Source organism: Episyrphus balteatus, chromosome 3 (assembly GCF_945859705.1).
Source record: "Episyrphus balteatus chromosome 3, idEpiBalt1.1, whole genome shotgun sequence".
Taxonomy (NCBI): domain Eukaryota; kingdom Metazoa; phylum Arthropoda; class Insecta; order Diptera; family Syrphidae; genus Episyrphus; species Episyrphus balteatus.
The window spans coordinates 2,471,744-2,494,023 of NC_079136.1; the positions used below are offsets into that span (position 1 = coordinate 2,471,744).

A 22,280-nucleotide genomic window follows, 5' to 3' on the forward strand; every position below is an offset into this window, starting at 1 on the left:
TCCGACCAGAGAGTCGTGGGTCGAAATTCTGAGACTCTTTTTTGACGTTTCTTTCTTTACTTTTTCTTTTTTCAACATTCCCTTTCATTTCTTTTTGCTTCTTGGTGCGATACAACAACAACAAATTTTAAATCAAAAGAGAAATGTCAAATTTGAGTCCTGGACTCAAGAGGCATCGTGTTATAGTACGCATGGTATAAAAAGACAAGGTGTGATTACCCCATCTTACGAAATGGGGTAATTTTGAATTGAATTGAATTTTATTGAGTCTTCAAAGTTAGGTTACATTTTATATCTTATTCTAACAATAGCTTTTATTGTACTAAAGTGGCTATAAAGTATTGCCTTCTTTTTCGAGTATTTTTTTGTAAAGCCTCGTGGCGGTCAGTATTTATATAAAACTAAATATATGGTTGGACTGCTTTTGCTCATAAGCATTTAGTTGAATTTGTTTGTGACGGTAGTCACGAATGAAATGGGGTAATAAGGTTTTGACATTTGGCATTTGGCAAAGTCAAAAGCAACAACAGTTTCCAAGACAAATTTGTTTACAACAACAATTTCAATTGGGAAGTTCGAACATTTGTCCTTGTCTTCTCTTTCCTTTTACAGTTACCATTTTGACGTTTTAAACTCGGCGAAAATCAAAACAAACCAGCAAAAACAAACCAACTAAACAAAAAAAACAAAAAATATAGCATAGAAATGTATTTTAAATTTAGTATTTATTTCGATTTTTAGACACTAGATTGAGTTTTAGTAGAAAGTAGTTACCATAAAACCCTTTAAATCGATTTGTATGAGTTTTTTTTACAGACAAAAAATGCTTTGAAATTGCGCGCGTCCTTGAAAATTTGGTTTGTTTATGTCTTCACCCGGTTTACGAAACAATTTTTTTTTTTTTTTTTTTTGTTCGTTTGGTACTGACGGCTGAGCGAAATTCCGAATGGGCTGGGCTGTCAAAACCTTAAGTAGCCATAAGTTTTGACAGTTCTCGATACTGAGTTTTTTCTAATGATAATAAATTCTCTTTTTATACCATGGGTACAACGTACAACCCAAGATATACATACCTAAGTGCCTGGCTACACGGTGATTTTTCAATCGCCTAAGCAGTGAGTTTGTAGACAAGAGGGATGAGGAGTGAAGCGAGAAGATGCTCACGAAGGAAACTGAATTTTCTGAGGGTAGTACAGTTCCATTGCTAAATTTTTCCTCTTTTTGACGTTTGTTCCTAGAAAATGTAAAAGTGGAACGTGATTGGGCACTATGGTATAAAAAGACAAGGTATGATCATTAGAGCCGCCATGTTACAAAATGGGGTAATAAGGTTTTGACGTTTGGCATTTGGCAAAGTCAAAAGCAACAACAATTTCCAAGACAAATTTGTTTACAACAACAATTTCAATGGGCTGGGCTGTCAAAACCTTAAGTAGCCATAAGTTTTGACAGTTCTCGATACTGAGTTTTTTCTAATGATCATACCTTCTCTTTTTATACCATGATTGGTCACAACAGAGTGTAGCCACCGCATGTGATTTTTCAATCGATTGAAAAATCACTGTGTAGCCAGGCACTAACATAAGGTTATATACCTACTCAGATTTTCGTTATCCTATATCTCTTTCTGTTTTTCCAATTTTTTTTATAAGAAGTTTCCATAGATTAACTATATGATACTTTCTGATCTTGGTAGTTGTTTGTCTATGGTTCTGGTTGTATTTGTTGCTTTCCATAGATAACACATTCAAATGTAAGGCGGTGTTCACACTCGATTTATAATACACGTGACGTCATCAAAATGGCGGGTGTATATTACCTTGTATTCTGTATATCCCTTATTCAAAAATATTTAAATATACACAAAAAACTGTTTAATTTCAAGAAAATATCAGACAAGCTGTCTCTATCCAGAGACTTGTCTCCGTACTATAAAATTGGTATAAATACTCCACGAGGTCATAAGTCAGACCTATCATATTCAGATTATAAAGTTATAAATTGTGATGCACTGCGTCACACAACTAGGTCACTCAAACTTACCTGTACTCTTAATGTTTTGTGCATAGGTGTGAAATGCAACAAACAATCTGCATGTACGCCAACCTGATCCAATGTAGAACGAGTTCGGGTTAACCAAATATTTTTCATTGGCCACCAGAGGGCATGATCTGACCAATCTTTTGGATTTTCTGTAAATAAAAAAAAAATTGAAGAATGGTTATCAGTTTTTTTTTCTATTAAAGAAAGAATTATAATTGACGGTAATGGAATAGACTTTAATTAGCCGATAGAAACTTATCGTTCAGTTGTTTTAACTGAACGAAACTGAGGGAAACAACGCTAGAAACCGCATTTTATTGAAGAAAACTTATTTAACGCTCTGTAGGCACACCTCTTTTTTGCTAGAACTTTTTTCTGTCTCACTATTTTATAGAGAATCATATATGAAATTGATGTAGAATTTTCCGAGGAATTGAATATTATATTCACAATTTCCAAAAAAAGTATTTTCACCCTTAGAAAGACACTTTTTTGTGAACACCTTTTATTTTTGTCCTGCCAAATTCTCACCCGTGTGCCGACAGAGGGTTAAGTCTCAAATAAAATAAAAGAAAACAAGTAAAAATAAAATAAAAAAGAAAGAATGCAAGCGAAAAATGTTTGGTTCTATATGACAGATTTCTATCCGTTTCATTTGTTCATTATAGGTAACTCTGGTTTTGACGTTTCGGAAAGAAACTTTACGTAGGATTTACACATTAGTTTCCGACGGCTTCCACCAATTATATAAAATTTTTAAAGCATTTAAATTGCCGAGGGAACTTGATATTTCAAATACATTCTTGTTTATTTACCCGTTAACTAGACTAAATTGGTCTAAAATAGATAGCGAATTATTTATTAAGCTTGTTTACAGTTACAACGAACAACATTTATTATTTCTGGTCTATTTAATATTCATTATGCAAACAAATTACAATAAATTAAAAACAAAAACACTATTTGCAATTCCTAAATTACACAAACAAACCATTATTTCCCCCGACGGTCGTCATCGAGTGTTTTCACGTGACAACAACTATACTACTGCTGCCTGGGTGTTTTTTTTTTAAGGCGTCCAATAAAATATCAAATTTATCCACATGCATATATTTAACATGCAAGTGCAACAATTAAACTGTACTCTGTACTGAATACACACGTCCCCAATTCCAATGGCGCCTAATAACATTTATTATTTTTAAACGAAGGAACTCTGAGTGTGTTACTTGCTGCTCAGCATGAGTCTTGAAAATGAAAAAAAAAAAAAATTATACTATTGGCGTCCACCAGTCGGATGGGTGTCTCCTGTTCCAAAGCAAGCAATCATCATCATTTGCATGCGCGATGCAAAATTTATGCTCACCGTGCTACAATGCAAATTGCCTGATTTGCTTCGTATTTTGGCCTTTCGGAAGTCCATTTATTGGTCTATAATTAGCATCTTTGCATTGCTTTCTAGTCAGTCAATGAACGTACAGACCTACTGTCGGGTATGTTTTCAAAAAGCATTCCACATTCCACACAGACACAGTCCATCAATAATAAATTCGAATATTGAAAATTGCGTAAGCAGTTCATTTCAATATTTGCATTTTTTGAGTCAAGGCATTAAAAAGAAAAAAACAAAAAGAATTTAACTTGAAGCAGCACGTGCCTTTAAAATTGAATTCCATAAATAGACCCTGGTAATTACTTTTCCTTCCTTCTCTGAAATGTTTTAATGGTAACGTCGGTCGGCGTTGGCAGTCAATGTGATGCATCAGGATTACCTTCAAACATCTGGTCTGTTGCATGGAGTAAATAATTTTGAAATGGGACTTATGTTTGAAAAATGGAGAAAATAAAGTACAAATGCTCCCATGGTAGCAAGATAGTTGGGGAACTCTATTTAATTGGGTCATAATGTTTAGATTTCGAGTACTTCGGAGTAACCTGAATGACGCGCAGCATATTTGTAATCTTCAAGATAGAGACCCCAGTTTTATTCTTAACCAAGTAAGGGTTAGACATGATTAAATTTAATAATCCTAAGTCCATCGAGTTAAGAAGATTTTTCTTGACTATCTTTCCAGTCAACTTTCCAATATAATTGGGTGAATTGGAAGGATTGGAAGGACAGATCACCAATCACTCCCTAACTTTTAAGCCCGAAGCGTTTCTGAACCTGTCCAATCCCATTTCCTTAAACGTGGAAACTGGTTGTGAGCGATGCCCTTCTTTAGGAACCATAAATTGCAAAATAGTTATTCGTATGCAAGAATTCAAACAAACATATTTCCAACGCTTGCTAGCCAGCACCTACTTTTTTATTTTTCTATCCTACAAAATAGACATCATATATTTTCTTTATTTTATTTCAAACACTTGAAACTAACTACATAGCAAGTTGCAAGCACATAACAATATGTTAACACGACTTCTTGATGCCTTCTAACTTAAAAGTGAAAAGACAACCTAGTTACACCTCCTTTGAGTGAATTTCATTCAGTAGCACGACTCGACTGGTATTCGATACGAAAGATATATAAGACAACACCAAAGACGACAACCGAAACAAACGAGTGCCAGCCTCTTCTCTTTTGAGATTCTAGAAGAATGTCTGCACAAAATATTTAGGTCAATTGAACTGCGTGCTCAGAAGCCACGACATAAAAATCGCTTAACATCTTCGACATCATACATCAGATCAGCTTCCGTGTTTATCGCATAAATTTTCTCCCGTCTCTCTAATGGCCCCATTAATGACGGTCCGTGTCCGATCTGCATTTTTCACCGCCGCGCCGTTTACGTCGCATTGCTTCGCAAACCGCCTCACTCTATATCGATACTTTGTGTTGATGCCGCACACTGATGTATTTCTCTTTGTATCTGATGTTGCTGCCTATGCAAACAGCCCGAGTACACCATCTTAGATGTAAAAGAATCTATTTCGCACTTTCATGGCATAGTTAAATAGGGCGGGCCCCAAACTGATGAAATATAGAAGTTGCAATCGATGGATCTGCAAAATAAAGTTGTCTAACCTGAGTTGAACTTAGAGAGAACGATGAATACAATGACAATGATTCTATAGTCTGGGATTTTGTGTTCACATAAAAGGGGTATTCATAAAACGTGGTATGTAAACGTGATAAAGTGGTTAATATGTCAAAAATTTGACAGTTCGTTTACCACATTTACCGTTTTATCAGGTTTACATCAAAGATACCTTGACTGTGTTTCGTAAAAAAAGTTTTAGGAATGCCCCCTCAGTCGCAACTCTCTCCCATAAACTATAACATTTAATCAAACAGTGCTGCACCAAGGGGTACTTCAGTACTGTCAATTGGCACGCGAGGAATTCAACGAATGATTTGTTATCGAGTTGAATATAATTTCTCTTTTTTATTTCTTGGTTGTTCTCTCTCGACTTGGGCAGAAATTCGCTTTTGTCAAACTATGTAGCTAAAAATAATCTCTGACATCACCCACATGATCATAAATTGTTAATTTATTAATACCACGATACGATGCGGCAATGATGTGATGTCCTGAGATCGGAATTTTTGCAAACCAAAAACCAGATCCCATAACAATGATGGCGACAACACAATTTACAGTGGTACAGGTTTGCTTTTAATTTTGAAAATATATCAAACAGATCTCGGGAATATCTAGTTTGAATATATGTGCCCATGTTTGAAGAAAAACTTACATACTAATTTTCTTATAACGATTTAATTATATTTCTTTTATGAATTCACTAGAGGAGCAATAAAGAAGTTTATTTACTGCAATTTCGCTTTCAAATAAACATTACCCTTTAAATAATAATTATTTTTAGGCTAGATTTGATGCCATTTTTAGGAGTGACTTAGTCCACTTTCATAATTAAGGGCACATATATATAATAAGGCAATGACAGTTTCTAATATTTATCTGATTTTTTTTTTACAATTTCTGGCATTTTCATCGAGGACTTCTGAAGAGTTCCAAAAACTAAAATCCAAAAATGAATAAGCCTGAAAATCACAGTTCCGACTTCCATGTACTGTATTTTGTTGAGTTTAAATGGATGCATGCACCAACTTAAGCGTTATTAGTCGCGTCACTTTTGAAGACGATAGAATATTAGCCCTGTTCCATTGGAGGTGGTAGTTTACTCGTGAGTAGAAATCTAGTAGTTCCTATCTCCTCGAGTAGAAGATTCTATGTTATTTGTAGTACTAGATCTACTCATGAGTAAACTACCACCTCCAATGGAACGGGGCTACTCATGAGTAGATGATTGGTAGATCTAGTACAACGAGACATGGTTTTCTGCTCCATTAGATAGGAAAAGTAGTTGACAGTAGTAGATTTCTTCTCATTACTCATGAGTAGGTAGACTATATGATAAGTAGATCTAGTCAGTGCCGGTTTAAGCACTACCGGCGCCCCTGGGCAAGATTGCAAGTGGCGCCTCTAAAAAAAATTCATCTAAAAACAATTTTTTAAAATCACGAAAAAAAGCAATAGCAGATTATGTCTTACCTCTCATATACTTGTTAATGCATTTATTAAAAATGTGCAGTGTATTAACTTAAAAAGGTTAACTTAAAAAAAAAATTAATTATTCATGTCATTTAGGCTCAATTGACAAGACTACCTTTATCTCTGACTTTTTTGTTTAAACACATTTAAAGTTACAGTACAAAGTACAGTTGGTTTTATTTGAACAATATTTTTTCAAAAACTTTTTCAACAAGGTACATTAATGTCGTTTTAAATTGGAATCACTCAATGATTCACTCATTCTGAAATCCAATAAAAAACTTTGAATCGCTTCCACCCAATTCTAAAATTTAATATCTGTATTGGTGAAAAATCAATTATTTTGTTTTTGTTTTTTCACTAGGAGAATAAAAAACTTGCAGCACGCTTTTTAATGATTCCAGGCGCTTCCGGACGGCCAATCGAAAACAACATACCTTTATAAGTATAAGGTTTGTTCGTTGTGAGCTCTAGGGCACTCTGGGTCGCTCCGAATTCGTTGTCAAGCGTTTTTTGTAGCTCCTTTTTCAACCAGAGTTATTATCTCTGTGTTCGATGTTCGCTGATGAAACTAAAGCTCTGAGGTGTTCGATGTAAAATGAAAACCCGAGAAACTCTGATTTTTTTCACAGTTAATTGAAATGACTTAGAGTGCCCTGGAGGGGGGAACAACGCACAGAAAAGTAGTTTTTATGAGAAATGGAGAAGCTGTCAATTTTTGGCATTTCTGGATTTTGGGTTTTCGGGAAATCGGGATTTTGGGATTGTGGGTTTTCGGGATTTTGTGTTTTTGGGTTTTCGGAATTTAGGGTTTTCTGGATTTTGGGCTTTCTGGATTTTTAATTTCGGGATTCTGTCCGTCTCCCTTCTCTTTCCTTATTCATTATTATAGGGGCACCTTTGCAAAAATTAAATTGGTAGGAGGAATATTAGGATTGCTTTAGTCTTTCAAAAGAAATTGGGGCGCCTTGTTCTTCAAAGATGAACGAAGATTTTGGACACCATTGTCCTTCCGGAAGCCAAATAAATTAACCCAAAATTGGGAGGCGCCTTCATTCTTCAAAAAGTTTAGGACAAACAATACGAGCGCCGTTGAAAATGTAAAATAGAAAAAAATTGGGGCGCCTTTGTGAATGTAAAAAAAAAAATAAAACATCGATTGGAAAGACTTCGTTATTTATATAACTTTTGTAAAAGTTCGGGGCGCCTGCGGCGCCCCTCAATTCTTGCGCCCCTGGGCGACGGCCCAGGCTGCCCCCCCCCTAAAACCGGCTCTGGATCTAGTACTACATAGCCACATGAAAAGATGTGAAGTGTAGTTGGCGTTTCATTCGCAAACATCATGATAATTGAGATAAGCTTAAAATTTGGCCATTTAAATTTTAGATGTTGGCTGCACTACGTACTTAACGAAGATACGATTAGTTCTGTTCGTTTACTTTATTGAAATTAACTGGTAAAGCTTGAAAATCAAGGTAATGTTATTTAAAAAAAGTAATGTGTTCAGAGGCTTTCAAGTGAAATTGTGAAATTTCGGTTCCCGCCATTTTGCATTCGTCCCGTTCCATATAATTTTAAACAGTCTTTTAAAAAACATACCCCAATGTATGGACTGTTCGAGGAAAAAGCTTTTTTTTTGGTTTAATCATTGTGTTCTCATTTGCTGTAAGAAGAAAGTGAAGCTATATATCTACTTGCTCGTGTATATGCTGCAGAAGAACTCTTTGTTAAGGTCGCCAATTTATCAGCTTCTGGGCATGTGTTGAATGTCTGTTGTTGTATTGCTATGTAGTCTTGTTCAATTATAAGTGGAGCACCAGAAAAAAAAATTAATTCATGCAAATCTGCTGCGGGCTCTTGTGAGTGATTTATTAACTTAAGCTAGCATAGCAAGCCATCGAGATAATCAGAACGCAAAATTAAAAATTAAAGTACACAAACCATAAAACAACAGAATCGATATTTCAAAGAATATCAAGCAACTTGTCTAGTCGTTTGCAGCCGTGTCGTCGTTGACTTTGGTGTTTATGTGAAGGTGTGTCTTCATAGAATTCTTTGTTACTTCATCCCTTGGAGGTATTTAGGGGAGAAAAAGTACCTACATTTTATTCATATATATGTAGTAAATATTGTATTTTTTTTGCTTTCGACTAGACTGGACAATGATTTGAAAATTGCATGTTAGCCACATTCTATTCTGTGAAAAGTATAGCATTCTTTTCAGTCATACTGAAACATAAGGGACATCAAAAATAATTTCGGTTCCTTTTCTTAAAAAAAAAATTATTTGTGTAGAGCGGTAAAACTTGTCATACCAAGAACAGAATATTTAAGACTTATATTCTAGGCTTTTAAAGATCCCTGAACAATGTAACTAACTTAGCATAAAACGATTTCAAATCGTTGCATATCATAAATTTATCATGAAACAGAACAAACGAAACTGACAATGAAGCTGTCGTAGAACTCACTGTCACTTTTTTGACGTTTAAGGCTGTCCCACACCAACGACGACCGACGACAAAAAAACGTCTGAAGGTCGTCGTTCCGGTTTGGAGTTTTTTACCCAAAAACACTTGGGGAGAAGGTAGCTGACCAGATCTAGTAGTAAATGTAATAGATCATCTACTCACGAGTACTTAACCAGCTCTAATAATGGCTGCGTTTACTCATGAGTAGAGATCTAGTACAACTAACAACACATCCTGTCTATTCGAACAGAAGATCATGTATTAATTGTAGTACTAGATCTACTAATCATCCACTCCCGAGTAACCTAATACTTTCAAAGGACCGTGGCTAGTATAACAGGCTAATACAAGTAGTTTAGAAGCACTTTAAAGTAGGAGTGAAGTTACGTCAAAAGTCTACGTTTTCAGAACGGAATTAATGACAGGCAATATATTTTTAAATTAAATAGGGATCGAAAAGGGCAATCCAAAGTCGATATCTTTTACGGCAATGTCAAGGATCTTAGAAAGCATGCACAATTCCACTTCCACAACAACGCTAACTGTTATTTTAACGGTTATATTTTGTTGTATTATAGACTCCAATAACCTAAATAACGTTTGTCTATTTATGCTTGCTAATACTGTCCTTACACTTTTGCATTGTTAAACGTTGCAATATGCTGTTCGACTTGTCTCGCAAAAAATTAATCTTAAATTTTGTTGTGTTTGATATGAAAGTTAATTAAAAATGCAGAGCACACATAATATTGCACAAACGACAACGACATCTTTGGCGACTTCAGCATTCGAAGAATTCCAAACACGTCGCAGCCACTAATTGTGCTACAATAGAGTCGCTCCGGAAACGAGACGGTGGTGGTGGTGGTGGTGTTGTTGACTATAATGCTGATGACTAAGTAATTCTCTCGACGCTGCTGGCTGGTCGGTCACTTGTTGTTAAAAATCTATGTGGCGAGGTATGGAGTGCTGCTTCTCCCTTAAAAATATGACGCATTGCAATTTGTGCTTAATTAGTATTATCAATTGTGGGCGTTGAAAGTATTTTCCACCAGTTCCTGCCCTAACACATCCAGCGGACCCTCACTATTCTCTATGCATTTAGCGTCGATAAGACCCTTTGTGTGTTTATAAAAATGATGATGCTCAAGCCATCTGTGCTCATGTCCATTGTTTGCATTCTTTTTTTATTTGTTCTAGCATAGTCTATAGAACAAACAAGAGTAAAATGAGGTTTAACAACATTGTACTAAATTTTCCAAGAATGAATGAACCCAGTCTCCAAATTCTTGTTCTGATGTTCATTTTTTTTTTCCTTTATTTTTTGCATTTTTCCCATGTTCCCCAAGACACTTTTGCATTCCTATTAGAACAACTAGCTATATATTTAAATTTAAAGAGACGTCCGGCCGGCCCTCAGATTCAGCTATGCGATGCACTGGTTCTGATTATACGTGTATTGCAATGCACTAGATGTCAGCCCCGATTCATGTCCTCATTTTCTAAAAAGGGAATTTACGTGTGCGTATACATAGATTGAGTTAATTCGGAAAGACGTTGCATGTTTTAGGGTAAGGGTACCTTTACTTTGCATTTTATGGTGGCATCACATGAGGGAGATATTTTTAGACATCAACACTAACATATCAGACATGAAAATTGTTTTTTCTATTTATTTTTTTTCTGTTTTGTTTGTCATTTAAGATAATGTTAAATTTTGTGAATTAAAATGAATACGAGCGATTTAATTTGTTAAATAAAAATCAGATTTCTTTCAATTGGACCATGAAATTCGTCCTTCTGAGACCTAAATTTGACATGTGTCAAGATTCATTTTCAGTATTTTTGAATTTGGTCATGCAACTTAGGTGCGTTTAATTGGACAATGGACAGTGTAGAGGTACTTCTGATTTCATTCATCCACGACTTACAATTGCTGCTTCTGTAAAGCTTTATAGTAGCAAAACTACTGCTTTATTAAAGCTTTATAGAAGCAAAATTCACATGTGAAACCATAATATCCCCGGTGGTGGTAGTTTACTCATGAGTCGATGATTTTGTACATTTACTTGCTCCGAGTCAACAGTCTCATTATTCATTAAAGCCTGGTACGCTGATCGCGCTAAATTTTAGCCGAGATAAAATTCTCATACAAGTTATCGATAATTTGTATGGGATCGTTTTTAGCTCAGATAAAAATTTTCGATAATTTGTATGGGAGCTAAAATTTAGCGCGAGCAGCGTACCAGGCTTAACCAAGCAAATCTCGGCTAAAACCCTAAGAACTTCAAAATTATTCCTCACTACCATCACCCTTTTATAGATTTCTCATCACTAAACTCCATCAAAGTATGTCATGCTCTAGTCTTTCGCTTGGGGGGACTATATAAAAACTTTGTCCTGGATACAAACTATATCTACTTCAACTTATTAGAAATAAAATTCTTGGAACTGGAACTATTGTCAAACGTGCTTTTTAAATAAGAAATCGATTTGAAATCTTAATATCAAAAAATGTGTAAACTTTTCGTTAGTTAATTTTAATATTTTATTTGATAAATAAACAGCTATCAGCACCCAAAGATCAAATACACGTAAAATATACAGCCTTTAAGTTTATTCAACTTTTTTTTTTTGAGGTTGTACCAAAAATTTTAATTTCGTTTTCCCTTTGAATACCAATTTTGTTTTGTGCAGTTTTATATGATACAATTTGTTGGCTTTGCAGCGAATTGCTATTCCATTTGTAAGTATATAAGATAAGATAAAGAAGTATGAAATCATTTTGTTAAATAAATACACATGAGTATATTTTGTGCTTAATAATTCTGAATGAACAGAGACCATGACAGAGATATGAAATATTATACTGACATGATTGCGAGGCCAATGCTTTGTATATAATTGCGTTTCAGTTAAAAAGTTGTGAGCAAAAATGCCATCAATAGAACTTTGCCATACAGTAGCGAGCAAAAAAAATGCAAACAATAAAAACATTTGCATTTTTTTGCTCGTCTAAAAACGCATATTTAGGTAGACTTTTGACCAAATAATGGTTTTGGAGTAAAATATTCCACAAATTGACTCTGTTTAATGAAAATAAAACAGTTTCAATATGCCAAATTTGGTAACTTAGTTCTTGTTCAAAACTCTTTAAACTTTTTTAGTTTGCATTTTTTTTGCTCGCTACTGTATATACCAGTGGAGTTTTGATATTATTTATTTATTTATTTTTTTTATTTTTAAAGAAACCATATCAATTTCAGAGAATAATTTGTACAAATTCAATGGGACAGTAAAAAGCACAAAATAAACATTAATATCTTCAGTCTTATAAAAAAAGAGGAGGAAATATTGATTGTCCATCAGTCAACAATGATGAATGGGCTTACCAAAAATCAATACAAATAGCAATATTATGAGAAAACAACTTAAATATAGAATCGTTATCGATTCCAAACGTAAAAAAGAAACAAATATTTTAGATTAAATAAATATTTTACCAAACGAGGTCTTATTAAAACTATTCTCATATTATTTTTGTAAGCTTTTTGAAAATAATAGCGGATTTAAGCGTATATTATACTAGGAAAATGTTATACAGTTATACTATTATACAAACTTAATAGACACACCTACTTTTATAAATTTATGAAAAACAGTGGATTTAAGCTTAAATACTAGTCATATGTTATACTGTTATACAAACTCAATTGGCTCGGGTACATTCGCTCGCACTTCTTCACTGTATCATATCACCTATGTATGACAGCAGTCATCCTTTGTTATTAAGCTATTGCATAGATTTTATGGCAGAACTTGGCATCTTATAGATATCAGTGAGCCTAAACCACTGAGATCTATAAAACACTGGATAGTGGAGACACATACAAATTTTAACACTGTTATAATCAGTTCAATTTTTTGTTTTTTTAGAAAAGTGAGAAAGAATTGTGCGCGGTCACTATCTCAGTACAACATATTTTGTGTTATTTATCATGGCATGTCATGAGATCATTGACTTTGTCTCACTTTTTCTGTTTATATAAAAAGAAATGGACAGTATTTGTAAGAGTACCACGTCAAAAAATCAATAGTCAAGAAAACTGTTATAATTTGTGTGAAATCCACTACCCAGTGGATGATATCCTTAATACATTAGAGAGTGGATCCCCTATAAAGTATACAAGTTTTTTGAGGCAAACTGAAGAATCCGAAAGAAAACAAATGAAATATTTGATGTTTCTCTAAGAAAAATCTTTGCCTTAGATTAAACATACATAGGATTATATGGTACTTTTGTTCCGTAGCACAGTTTTAAATTGATTCATAATTTTTGTATGAATCCAATGTCTAGTGTTTTATAGAGATCGATGATTATAGAGATCAGTGGCCTAAACCACCAGCTGTTATCGATATAATCCACACCAGAACATAATTTAATATGATAGATAAGTCATCTTCCTTTTAAAATTGAAATGATGAAAAGATAACATCTTAACTACGTTTTAAAAATTTGTGACGCTTTGATTCAGAAAGTAATTTAATACTGTATAACAGCTGTTTGTAGAGGCGTTATATAGCTACGCATTGGCATAAGCACATTAGATTTTTAGCACATCCACATGTCTGCATTTCATTGTTAAGAACCTGATCGTATTTCAGGAATTTTGTTTTGTTTTTATATTGGCACATGTGCGGAATTTCGTCTGGCTGCCTGGTTGCACGTGAATTAAATGGAAAAGCGCATTTATATGTACACATTATATTGTCGGGTGGTATTCTAATAAAAAAAACAAGCTCTGACGTTAATTGGAAAATAATACACCTTAATATTTTATTAAAGACCTCTTTTGTTAATTATCTATTTTTATCCACCTTCTTGTTTTGAATAACAAACAAAGGAAGCAAATGGGAAAATAGAAAAACAAAACAAAAAAACACTAACAACAACATGATGCAACACCATATTGCACTTAAAAAAGTACTCCAATTTCCCATTAAACTGCAATGGGGAATCTCTTTCACAAGAAACGCATTCCCGGGCAAGATAACTTTTTGACCTCTTGCAGCCGGTTTGTCGCACGTTGGGGCAATCATTTATGGAAGTTGGAATAATGAAAAACTAGGTGAATAATTTAAATAACTTGAAGATAAAGCATTTTTTTTTTAATTTCGACCAGTTAGACTAGTCTATACCAATTGGTACAAATAAGTTCACATAGATAACAACTTTTTTGTACTAGATTTGACATTTAAATTTAATGATTATTTTATGCTTTGAAATATTCCTTTGAGGTAGTAGACTTCTTATAGGTGAATAATAGTAGATCTAGTACTGCAACCTACATGATCTTTTACTCGAATAGAAAGGAATGTGTAGTCGGTAGGACTAGATTTTATCTCATGAGTCTACAATCATCAAAGGAACGCAACTAACAAACTCTTAAGATTTATTCCTGCAATTCTATTTCATTTTGTATAACATGTATAACAGTTTTTGTTTTGGTATTGATCTATCCCACTGTGCACACAATAATGCAATCACCTCGCCTATAATTATGAAGTCGTTCAGATGTTTGTTTTGTTTTTTTTTTTTTCTTTGAAAATAGTGTCATTTATTGATCTTACTATGGAAAGTCAATGCATTTTGAAATTCTCTTGGCATTTAAGAATTAATTTTATGATTGAATTGACAAATGAACGAAGAATATTTGGATCAAATCAATCGTATGAACTTAAACAACAACAAAAAAAACTTCAATTTTATTGGTTTTGCAATCGATGGGTAAATGAATATTCTCCCTTTGATTGGGAAAGAAATTCTTTAAGTAGCTACTCTGCAAGGGGCCAAATACTTTGATTTATTCATTGTTTATATGGATTGCGTTTGTTTTCAATTTGTAAGTTTTTTGTTCAGTTAGAAGAATGATGATGAAGAATGAGATAAGTTTGGTTACGAAAAAATAACAGAACAGACGAGGTATTTTTGATTGATACGTAATTTTTTGAGTGTTGAAACATTGCCAAGTACTACTTTTCATTGAACGAACATCAAAAGTAATCGTACTAGATTATTTACTAATGATAGTTTATCACCTTCAAATGAACGTGACTCATGATGACATTAGCTCTGTTCCTTTGGGAGATGGTAAAATACTACTAGTAGTTTACTAGCGATTTTCAATTGAACGCACTTTCAAATTATTCAATACAAAACGTATCTACTCGGGAGGAAGGGCATGAGTAGATGATAGTACCAAAACATCTACCATTACTAGACTACCACCTCCAATGGAACAGGGCTATTTACTAACGCCATTTTTATTTTATTACTTTTTTTTTTACTTCAAAGCTAATATTAAGACACGTCTTCTGCCTGGAACATACATAAGGACTTCAATCCCAATAACAAAACTGGTTAGTTACTTCTTTTCTGGCTTTACGTATAGTAGAGCGAGAAAAAAATTCGGGCAAAATGAACGTTGTCATTTTTTACGGAATTTGCTAAATAGTGTTTGTTGCCAAAAGAAAGGTGTACATGAATATGTGACTATGATAAATTATTGAAATACGTTGAAACTAATTTTAAATGTTAAACATAGTGTAAATAATTAAAAATGTGACAGTTAAATCAAAACTGCCACTAACTTCAGAAAATTACAATTTCCTTGAGCATAACTAATTTATTTCATCATACTTATCTGTCAGTTGGCTTCAAATGACAAGAATAATTTATTTAAAATTACGAATGCTTATCTCATGCACTCAATGGCGGCAACGATACAAATTTATTATTAGATCATCAAATGTGCAAAATAACAAAAAAAAAAAAAAACACACATAAACGTATAAACAAAAAACAAAACCAGTTCCGCCCTAAAATTTAATTTGATTTTTTTGGCAAGAGCAATGATTTATTTGTACATTTTGTATGTGACTCTGACAAAATTTGTCACACTTTTGTGCTCGATGAAAGTCTTTTTGATCTAGTACAAATACAAACAACAACAAAATTGGCACTAAAACAACTCGGTCAAACAAATATTGGTCGCGTTTCTAATTCAAATTTAACTTTCATCATCATTTTATTTTAAATTAAAAACAAACTAATAGATAATTTTTTGCATTTTATCTGCTAATTCACTTTCAACTTTTCGAATCGTTTGATGTTTGTTTTGAGATTCTATTCAAGGTAAGGCGATTGCTAAAAATACATCAAGTAGAATCAGAAAGTTCCATTAGTTAAGATTATAATTATTTTTTTACATTTAAATTATCTGATTGAAAATTAAAATGGAAAATAAATAATATATATTATAATCTATTTGTTCTTGTCACACAGTAGAAAATTTGTTGGAAATTCAAAGAAAACTAAATCAACAGTCTGGTTTTTTTTGTTGTTTAGATTACAAAAGTTTTACACTGGTTCGTCGACGTTCAGGCGTGGAATATTTTTCTGCCCAAAACGTTGTCAGTTGCCTTTTTTGTCGTTGTCATTTGTGTGGGACATCCTTTAATTTTACTTGTCTTTCATTCTCCTCTCAGGTCTGAGCCCTTTAAAAGATTTCAATATCAAGGCTCTCCGTAAGGGCCATATCTAGATCACCGAGTTAACTCTGTGTTAACTCTGAATTAGTATATGGCGGTGCTCACATTAGCTGTAAAATACACGTGAGGTCATCAAAATGGCGGGTGTATATTACCTTGAATTCTGAATACATACATATCTTGGGTTTTGATTGTGAATTTCAATTTTGCAAAAATAGACAGTGACAGTTCGCCCATATTAGTATATATTGGTGGAATAATATAACAGCAATCTATATTACTTTTTGACAAATGTCAAAATGAAGTTTAACTATATTAACCAACCTACCGATTACATTGGATTATAATCTGTGACGTGTGAAGTATAACTTCAATCACGAAAAACCGTGACAAATACCACTGTACCGGCGAGATCAACAGAAAAAACTCGTTTAATAGTCGTTTTTGCAATGCTAAATTGTGATTGATTTATGCATTGTCTAGGAATTATTATAATGAGCTTAGACTTGATTGTAAATTAATTAAAAGATTTAAAAGTGCTTTGTTGTAAGAGATAAGGATTTATGAATGATTTCTAAACTTAAATTAATTTATGTTGTTGTTATTTTAAAGTCTTAATTATAAAGCCACATCACCATTGAAGAATTTCTTTCATCCGTTATTTATTTTGTCTTAATGAAAATCTGACGTCTATTCATAATCTCGTAAGGCTATGAGGTGAACAAAAAACTTAGGATCTACTTCATTTAAAACAAAATTCCTGTTTCTCTAGACTTCATTCAAATTTTAACAAAAAACGTGTCTACATATTTAATTCGATCACAACATGTTTAACTATAGAAAAATTTTAATAGAAAACAAGATTTCTCCAGGCTAAAACTTTGACGCCTCTGCAGACACAAATATGTCTATACTTTGGCTTCTCGTTTAAAAACAAATTATGAAAAAAAAAAAATGATTAATAATTAAAATAACATATTCCATTCGCTAAGTAGTTGGGCGTAGGTGAAAATTTTGTAAGGTGTCTTTCTGTCTTTTCGTTTACCAGGTAGGAGAAGCTTTTTGAAATAATGTCAATCAAATGTCGGGCGATGTTGTTACAAAGCTTAATTGGAATTTTTTGTTTTTTTTTTTTTTCAGCGAGATATCGTTTATTAATTTCAATTGAAAATGATTAACGTTTTTTTATGCTTCTTTGGAGTGGCTTTTAAAAGTGAAACTGAATGAGTTATTAATTGCGTAAATTATGGTTCAATTGAGACCAAGAGTCTGGTTCAATATGAGCAAATACTTTCGTAAGGCTCTGTCAATACGAGTTATGAACTTTTATTTTGAACCCATTGACATACTTAAAAATAATTTTTTTGTGTTGAAGTTAAACATGGTTTAGGTGAAGTTTAAGTAGGTATAGAACGTTTTTATATGGCAAGATCGTAAATGGCGAAATTGAAATAAAATGCTTTCGTGGACTTTATTTTTCGAAAACGTTATTGATCCGTTGTGTCAACTTTTCAGGACTCGATTTTAGCCGCACAATATGTTACATGACTCGACTTTAGTCACCACGTTTACAAAGGTCGACCTTGGAAAAGTTTGGTTTGGTTAATGGAAGATATTTGACGGATTTGTCAAATTTAAACTATAGGATTTAGTTGTGATTCGCGTTTAAGAGGGCACTAAAGTGACTACCATAGAAATGCGTGAACCTCATGATATATGTATAGAATTCAATTTATTTGTGGCCACAAAAAATAATTTGACAAGTGCGTGTCACACGTCAAACATTCATTATTAATTTGCTTTTTCGCTTTTATCTGAAAGTCAGTGCTCATTCTGAAAAGTTCAACAAGCAGATGTCTAAGCAATACATAACTTTAATTAAGCTAGTAAATAAGGTGTGTGTACACGCGTTTGAAGTAATAATTCCCCCTGCCACTACACTAATGTTCCTTATAACACAATTTTTATATAAAATTGTTAAAAAAAAAACAATCATAAAGCTCTGCATGAAATTAATAAAAATGCCGGTAAAGAAATATAACTTTAAACTCATAATTCAAACTGTCATAACGAAAGTGTATGTTCTACAACACAAACAATAATGTAGTTTGACAGTTTAACTTATTCAACTCTTCTCGCTTCGCAGAAAAAGAATTGATACCTATTGTGCTTAACTTCGGTAATTCAATCGCTTGTAACTCTTAAAATAAGAATGACAATGAATCTTCCATTGACATTTTAAAAGTGACATTTCGCTGTTCAATTTCTATCTCAGAAAATGTCATCATGGGATTTTTATTTTAAATTAAGATCTCATTCAATTTCCAATTAACACATTATTCCACCTGTTAATATAAGCAATTAATCATATTTGTTTCCCAAGCCAAGCATAAACCATATGGACATTTGGTTGTTTACATTTCGCCAATATCCATATTTGGCTACATAAATTCCGCATTTGGATTGAATTGAACTCTGCGAACACACCTATGCAATTATACATTTTTTTTTCCAGTTTCCAGGTGTCCAAAGTAAATAAATCTTTATTTTTTCCCTTGTTATTGTTGTTGTATTGACACAATTCAATTTAATAAAGCAAAAAAAAAATACAAAATTGCATGATGTCAGTACCTATTTTATATGTATGAGTATATTTTCGATGAGAAAATTGCGATTGCGAATTTAATTGTGAGGTAACCTCTTTGCCTTGTTTTGATACACACAAGTATGAATGTATAGTATAATTGACAGCCACCTACATCACCAAAAATACTACTGTCAATATTATAGAATTACTATATATGCATTATACGAGTATTATAGAGTGTGTGGGACGTTTCATTGATAACTTCAACCTAGCCTCTGAGGCTGCCTGACGTAGGCTTTAATTATGTGATTATGAATATGGACTAATATTAAAGGTATGGGAGTAATGAAGTGTGGGTTGACTATGAGTACTACAACCAGATGATGATGATGGAAATGAAACCGGGAAATACCTTTATACGCCAACACTGTAATGCATTCAGGCTTCATTTATTTTTGCTTATAGTGCTTTTTAAATATTTCTATTCTTATCTTATGATTTGATTATATCAAATGAAAAGTCTGAAGATTGGAATTGCGTCAATGTTTTGAATAAGCTTACAGGAATTGCGAGCTACAGACGCATGAATTCCATTTTTGGGTTGATGTATGTCACCAGCTTAGATAAGGCATAGATACCAGCTGTCAGAACTGACAGGAGGGAAGAAACTTAACGAACATAGTTTTATTTGGCAAACGAAAGAGCAATCTTTAATGCAATTAGAGACAGAATGTTTTAAAGTGATCCGATATATTTATAGGTTGTAAATACGCTGCCAACTCAGCAATGAAGCTTCAAACTTTCAAGCAGGTGAAAATGCAAATTTAAGGCCTATACCTGTATAAGCCAGAATAGAGCTTCTAGGTGTAAATTGATAATTCAAAGTCAACGGTCACGGTCAATAGTCTCTCGTCTTTAATCGATGTCTAAAAACCAATCAAGTAGAGATAAAGTCCGCCGTTAACAACGAAATAATATGACTTAAGCTGGGATATAGACCCCTGTCGATAACAAAATGTTTTGACACAAATAACCCAAACTTTTATAATTGTAAGAAATTTGAATGGAATTCAGCTTGTAGCAAACATGCATATTTTTTGTTTCTTTTAGAGCACAGTAAACCTGTTATAAATTGTTATAAAGTGACAGCACTGCTAAACACTATCATCGCCTCGTGATCTATAAACCACATCGCCAGAACACGAACAGAACTACAAAAAAAAAGAAACAAATATAGTTCCTTTCAACATAAATCATTTAGTGTGGGCAGTACATAAATATACCGAGGCAAGCCTTTGCCTTAGGATCGATCAATTTGTATTAACTTAACAATTATTATTGCAGCATTTTTTTACTTCACACAGCTCCCCCAAAGAACCAATAGAGAATTTAAGGCCAAACTTAACTCAATCACGATTTGCATATTTTGTCATTCGAATGTTTTTTTTTCTAAATAAAAGTCAATGACTGAACGTCAAACTAAACCTTGCGTATATATGCAACCACAACACATCAAAATCAAGAGTTTGCATTAGCATTTATGCACTTTAACAAGTGGGCAGGCAGAACCACTTTATTTATTTATATTAACGCGCGTCGTCGCGGACTCCGCACGGCACAGTCCGCACACTTCAATTTGGAGCAAATATTGAAAGTCAATTGCAGTGAAAATAAATCCAAAGGTTATTTGACACGAATACACCTGAGACTCCAGACTCAAGACGGGTATATTCATAGATAGAGAGAGAGACCAACTATAGGCAAATACCTACACCAGATCTACCTGTTGGCTATTCTGCATCAAGCATCAGAATCTCGTGCGGTTCGTATAGATTGGATTGGCGTGACTTGTTTTCATTTTTTGTTTTTGTTTCTTGAAACAACTTGTGCTTGGAAAATTTGAAATGCGATATCCGGCGTTTGGATGGAGGCGTTTGTGTCTCTGTCTTGATAGTTGTCGTAGCGACAAACATGTTGATCACGCGAAAAAAATACCTTTAATCTATGCCCGAACACGGTTTGATAGTTTCTTTATTTTTAAATAAAACGCCAAAAAACTTATTCGCATTCATATACATAGAAGGAGATATTGCAAATCCTACGCACAGGTGTGAAACGTTAGAATTTCAAATCTTGCGTAGGTGTAAGTCAGATAAGGAGATACTCTGTTTACTTCATTCATTTAATTAGAAACTTGATTGGTTAAAATTGGTTTAAAATGTTTTTGTGATAGTTGAATGTATAACTTGGGCGTACGTTCTTTCTCTGTCCATGTTAAAACTCTACAATACTTCGCAGTATAAAACATTGGATACTCCGGTAATCAGGTATCACCGTATCACAGATATCCACGGTAGAAATGGATTACTTTTGTGTGTATCACAGATCACTCCGCTATAACGGATTGATTCTGTCATAAATCAAGTGTTGTTAAGGTAAGTATCATCGGATAAATATCACGGGTTTTTTTTTTATATAAATCAAGTATTACGGATTTTCAATACTAGTGATCACAATAAAAATATCACATACAACTCCGATATGTATCACAGGTTATTTTGGTAAGTACCAGACGTTACCACATTACACATCAAGAGTATTACCCCGGTAAGGATCACAAATTTCTCGGATTGTTTCAGTAAGTATCACAGATTGAATCGGAGGGTATTATACATTACATTACAGTTGACCCAGTGTGTACCACAAAAGTGTCATCGATTGTTTCGGTATAGTGCATTACTTCAAAAGTATCACAGATTCTTCCAATTTCCCAGTAGGTACATTTATTACTAAATAATTCTATGTGTATAATAATTTTATCTGGAATAACTCCTTAATTTATAATGGATTGATTTTGCGATAATCAAGTATTGTTAAGTATCAGAGGATAAATATCACGGGTTGGCCTGATTTAAGTCTTCTTAATAGCTAGACTTTAGTGGACTACCGTTTGATTCAAACGAAAACTGTTTGCCCTACAGTGAAAACTGTCTGACTGCCTGCGGAAGCCGTTCGATGAAACCAGAATAGCTAAGACCAGAATGCCAGGAAACCGTAAATCACATTGTTTCTTTAGTATAACCTTGGCACTTCGACGAGTAATACCTCAGCCT

At 33.5% G+C, this 22,280-nt stretch overlaps 1 protein-coding gene across 1 annotated transcript in view; it reads right to left on the bottom strand.

The window, feature by feature from the left end:
- The window catches only part of LOC129914368 (unc-112-related protein), a 64,473-nt gene that overhangs the window by 11,500 nt on the left and 30,693 nt on the right, over positions 1-22,280 (bottom strand). The window contains exon 2 of the mRNA XM_055993575.1: positions 2,044-2,192. Within this exon, the coding sequence (XP_055849550.1) occupies positions 2,044-2,192 (149 nt within the window). The remainder of the gene's footprint in view (positions 1-2,043; positions 2,193-22,280) is intronic.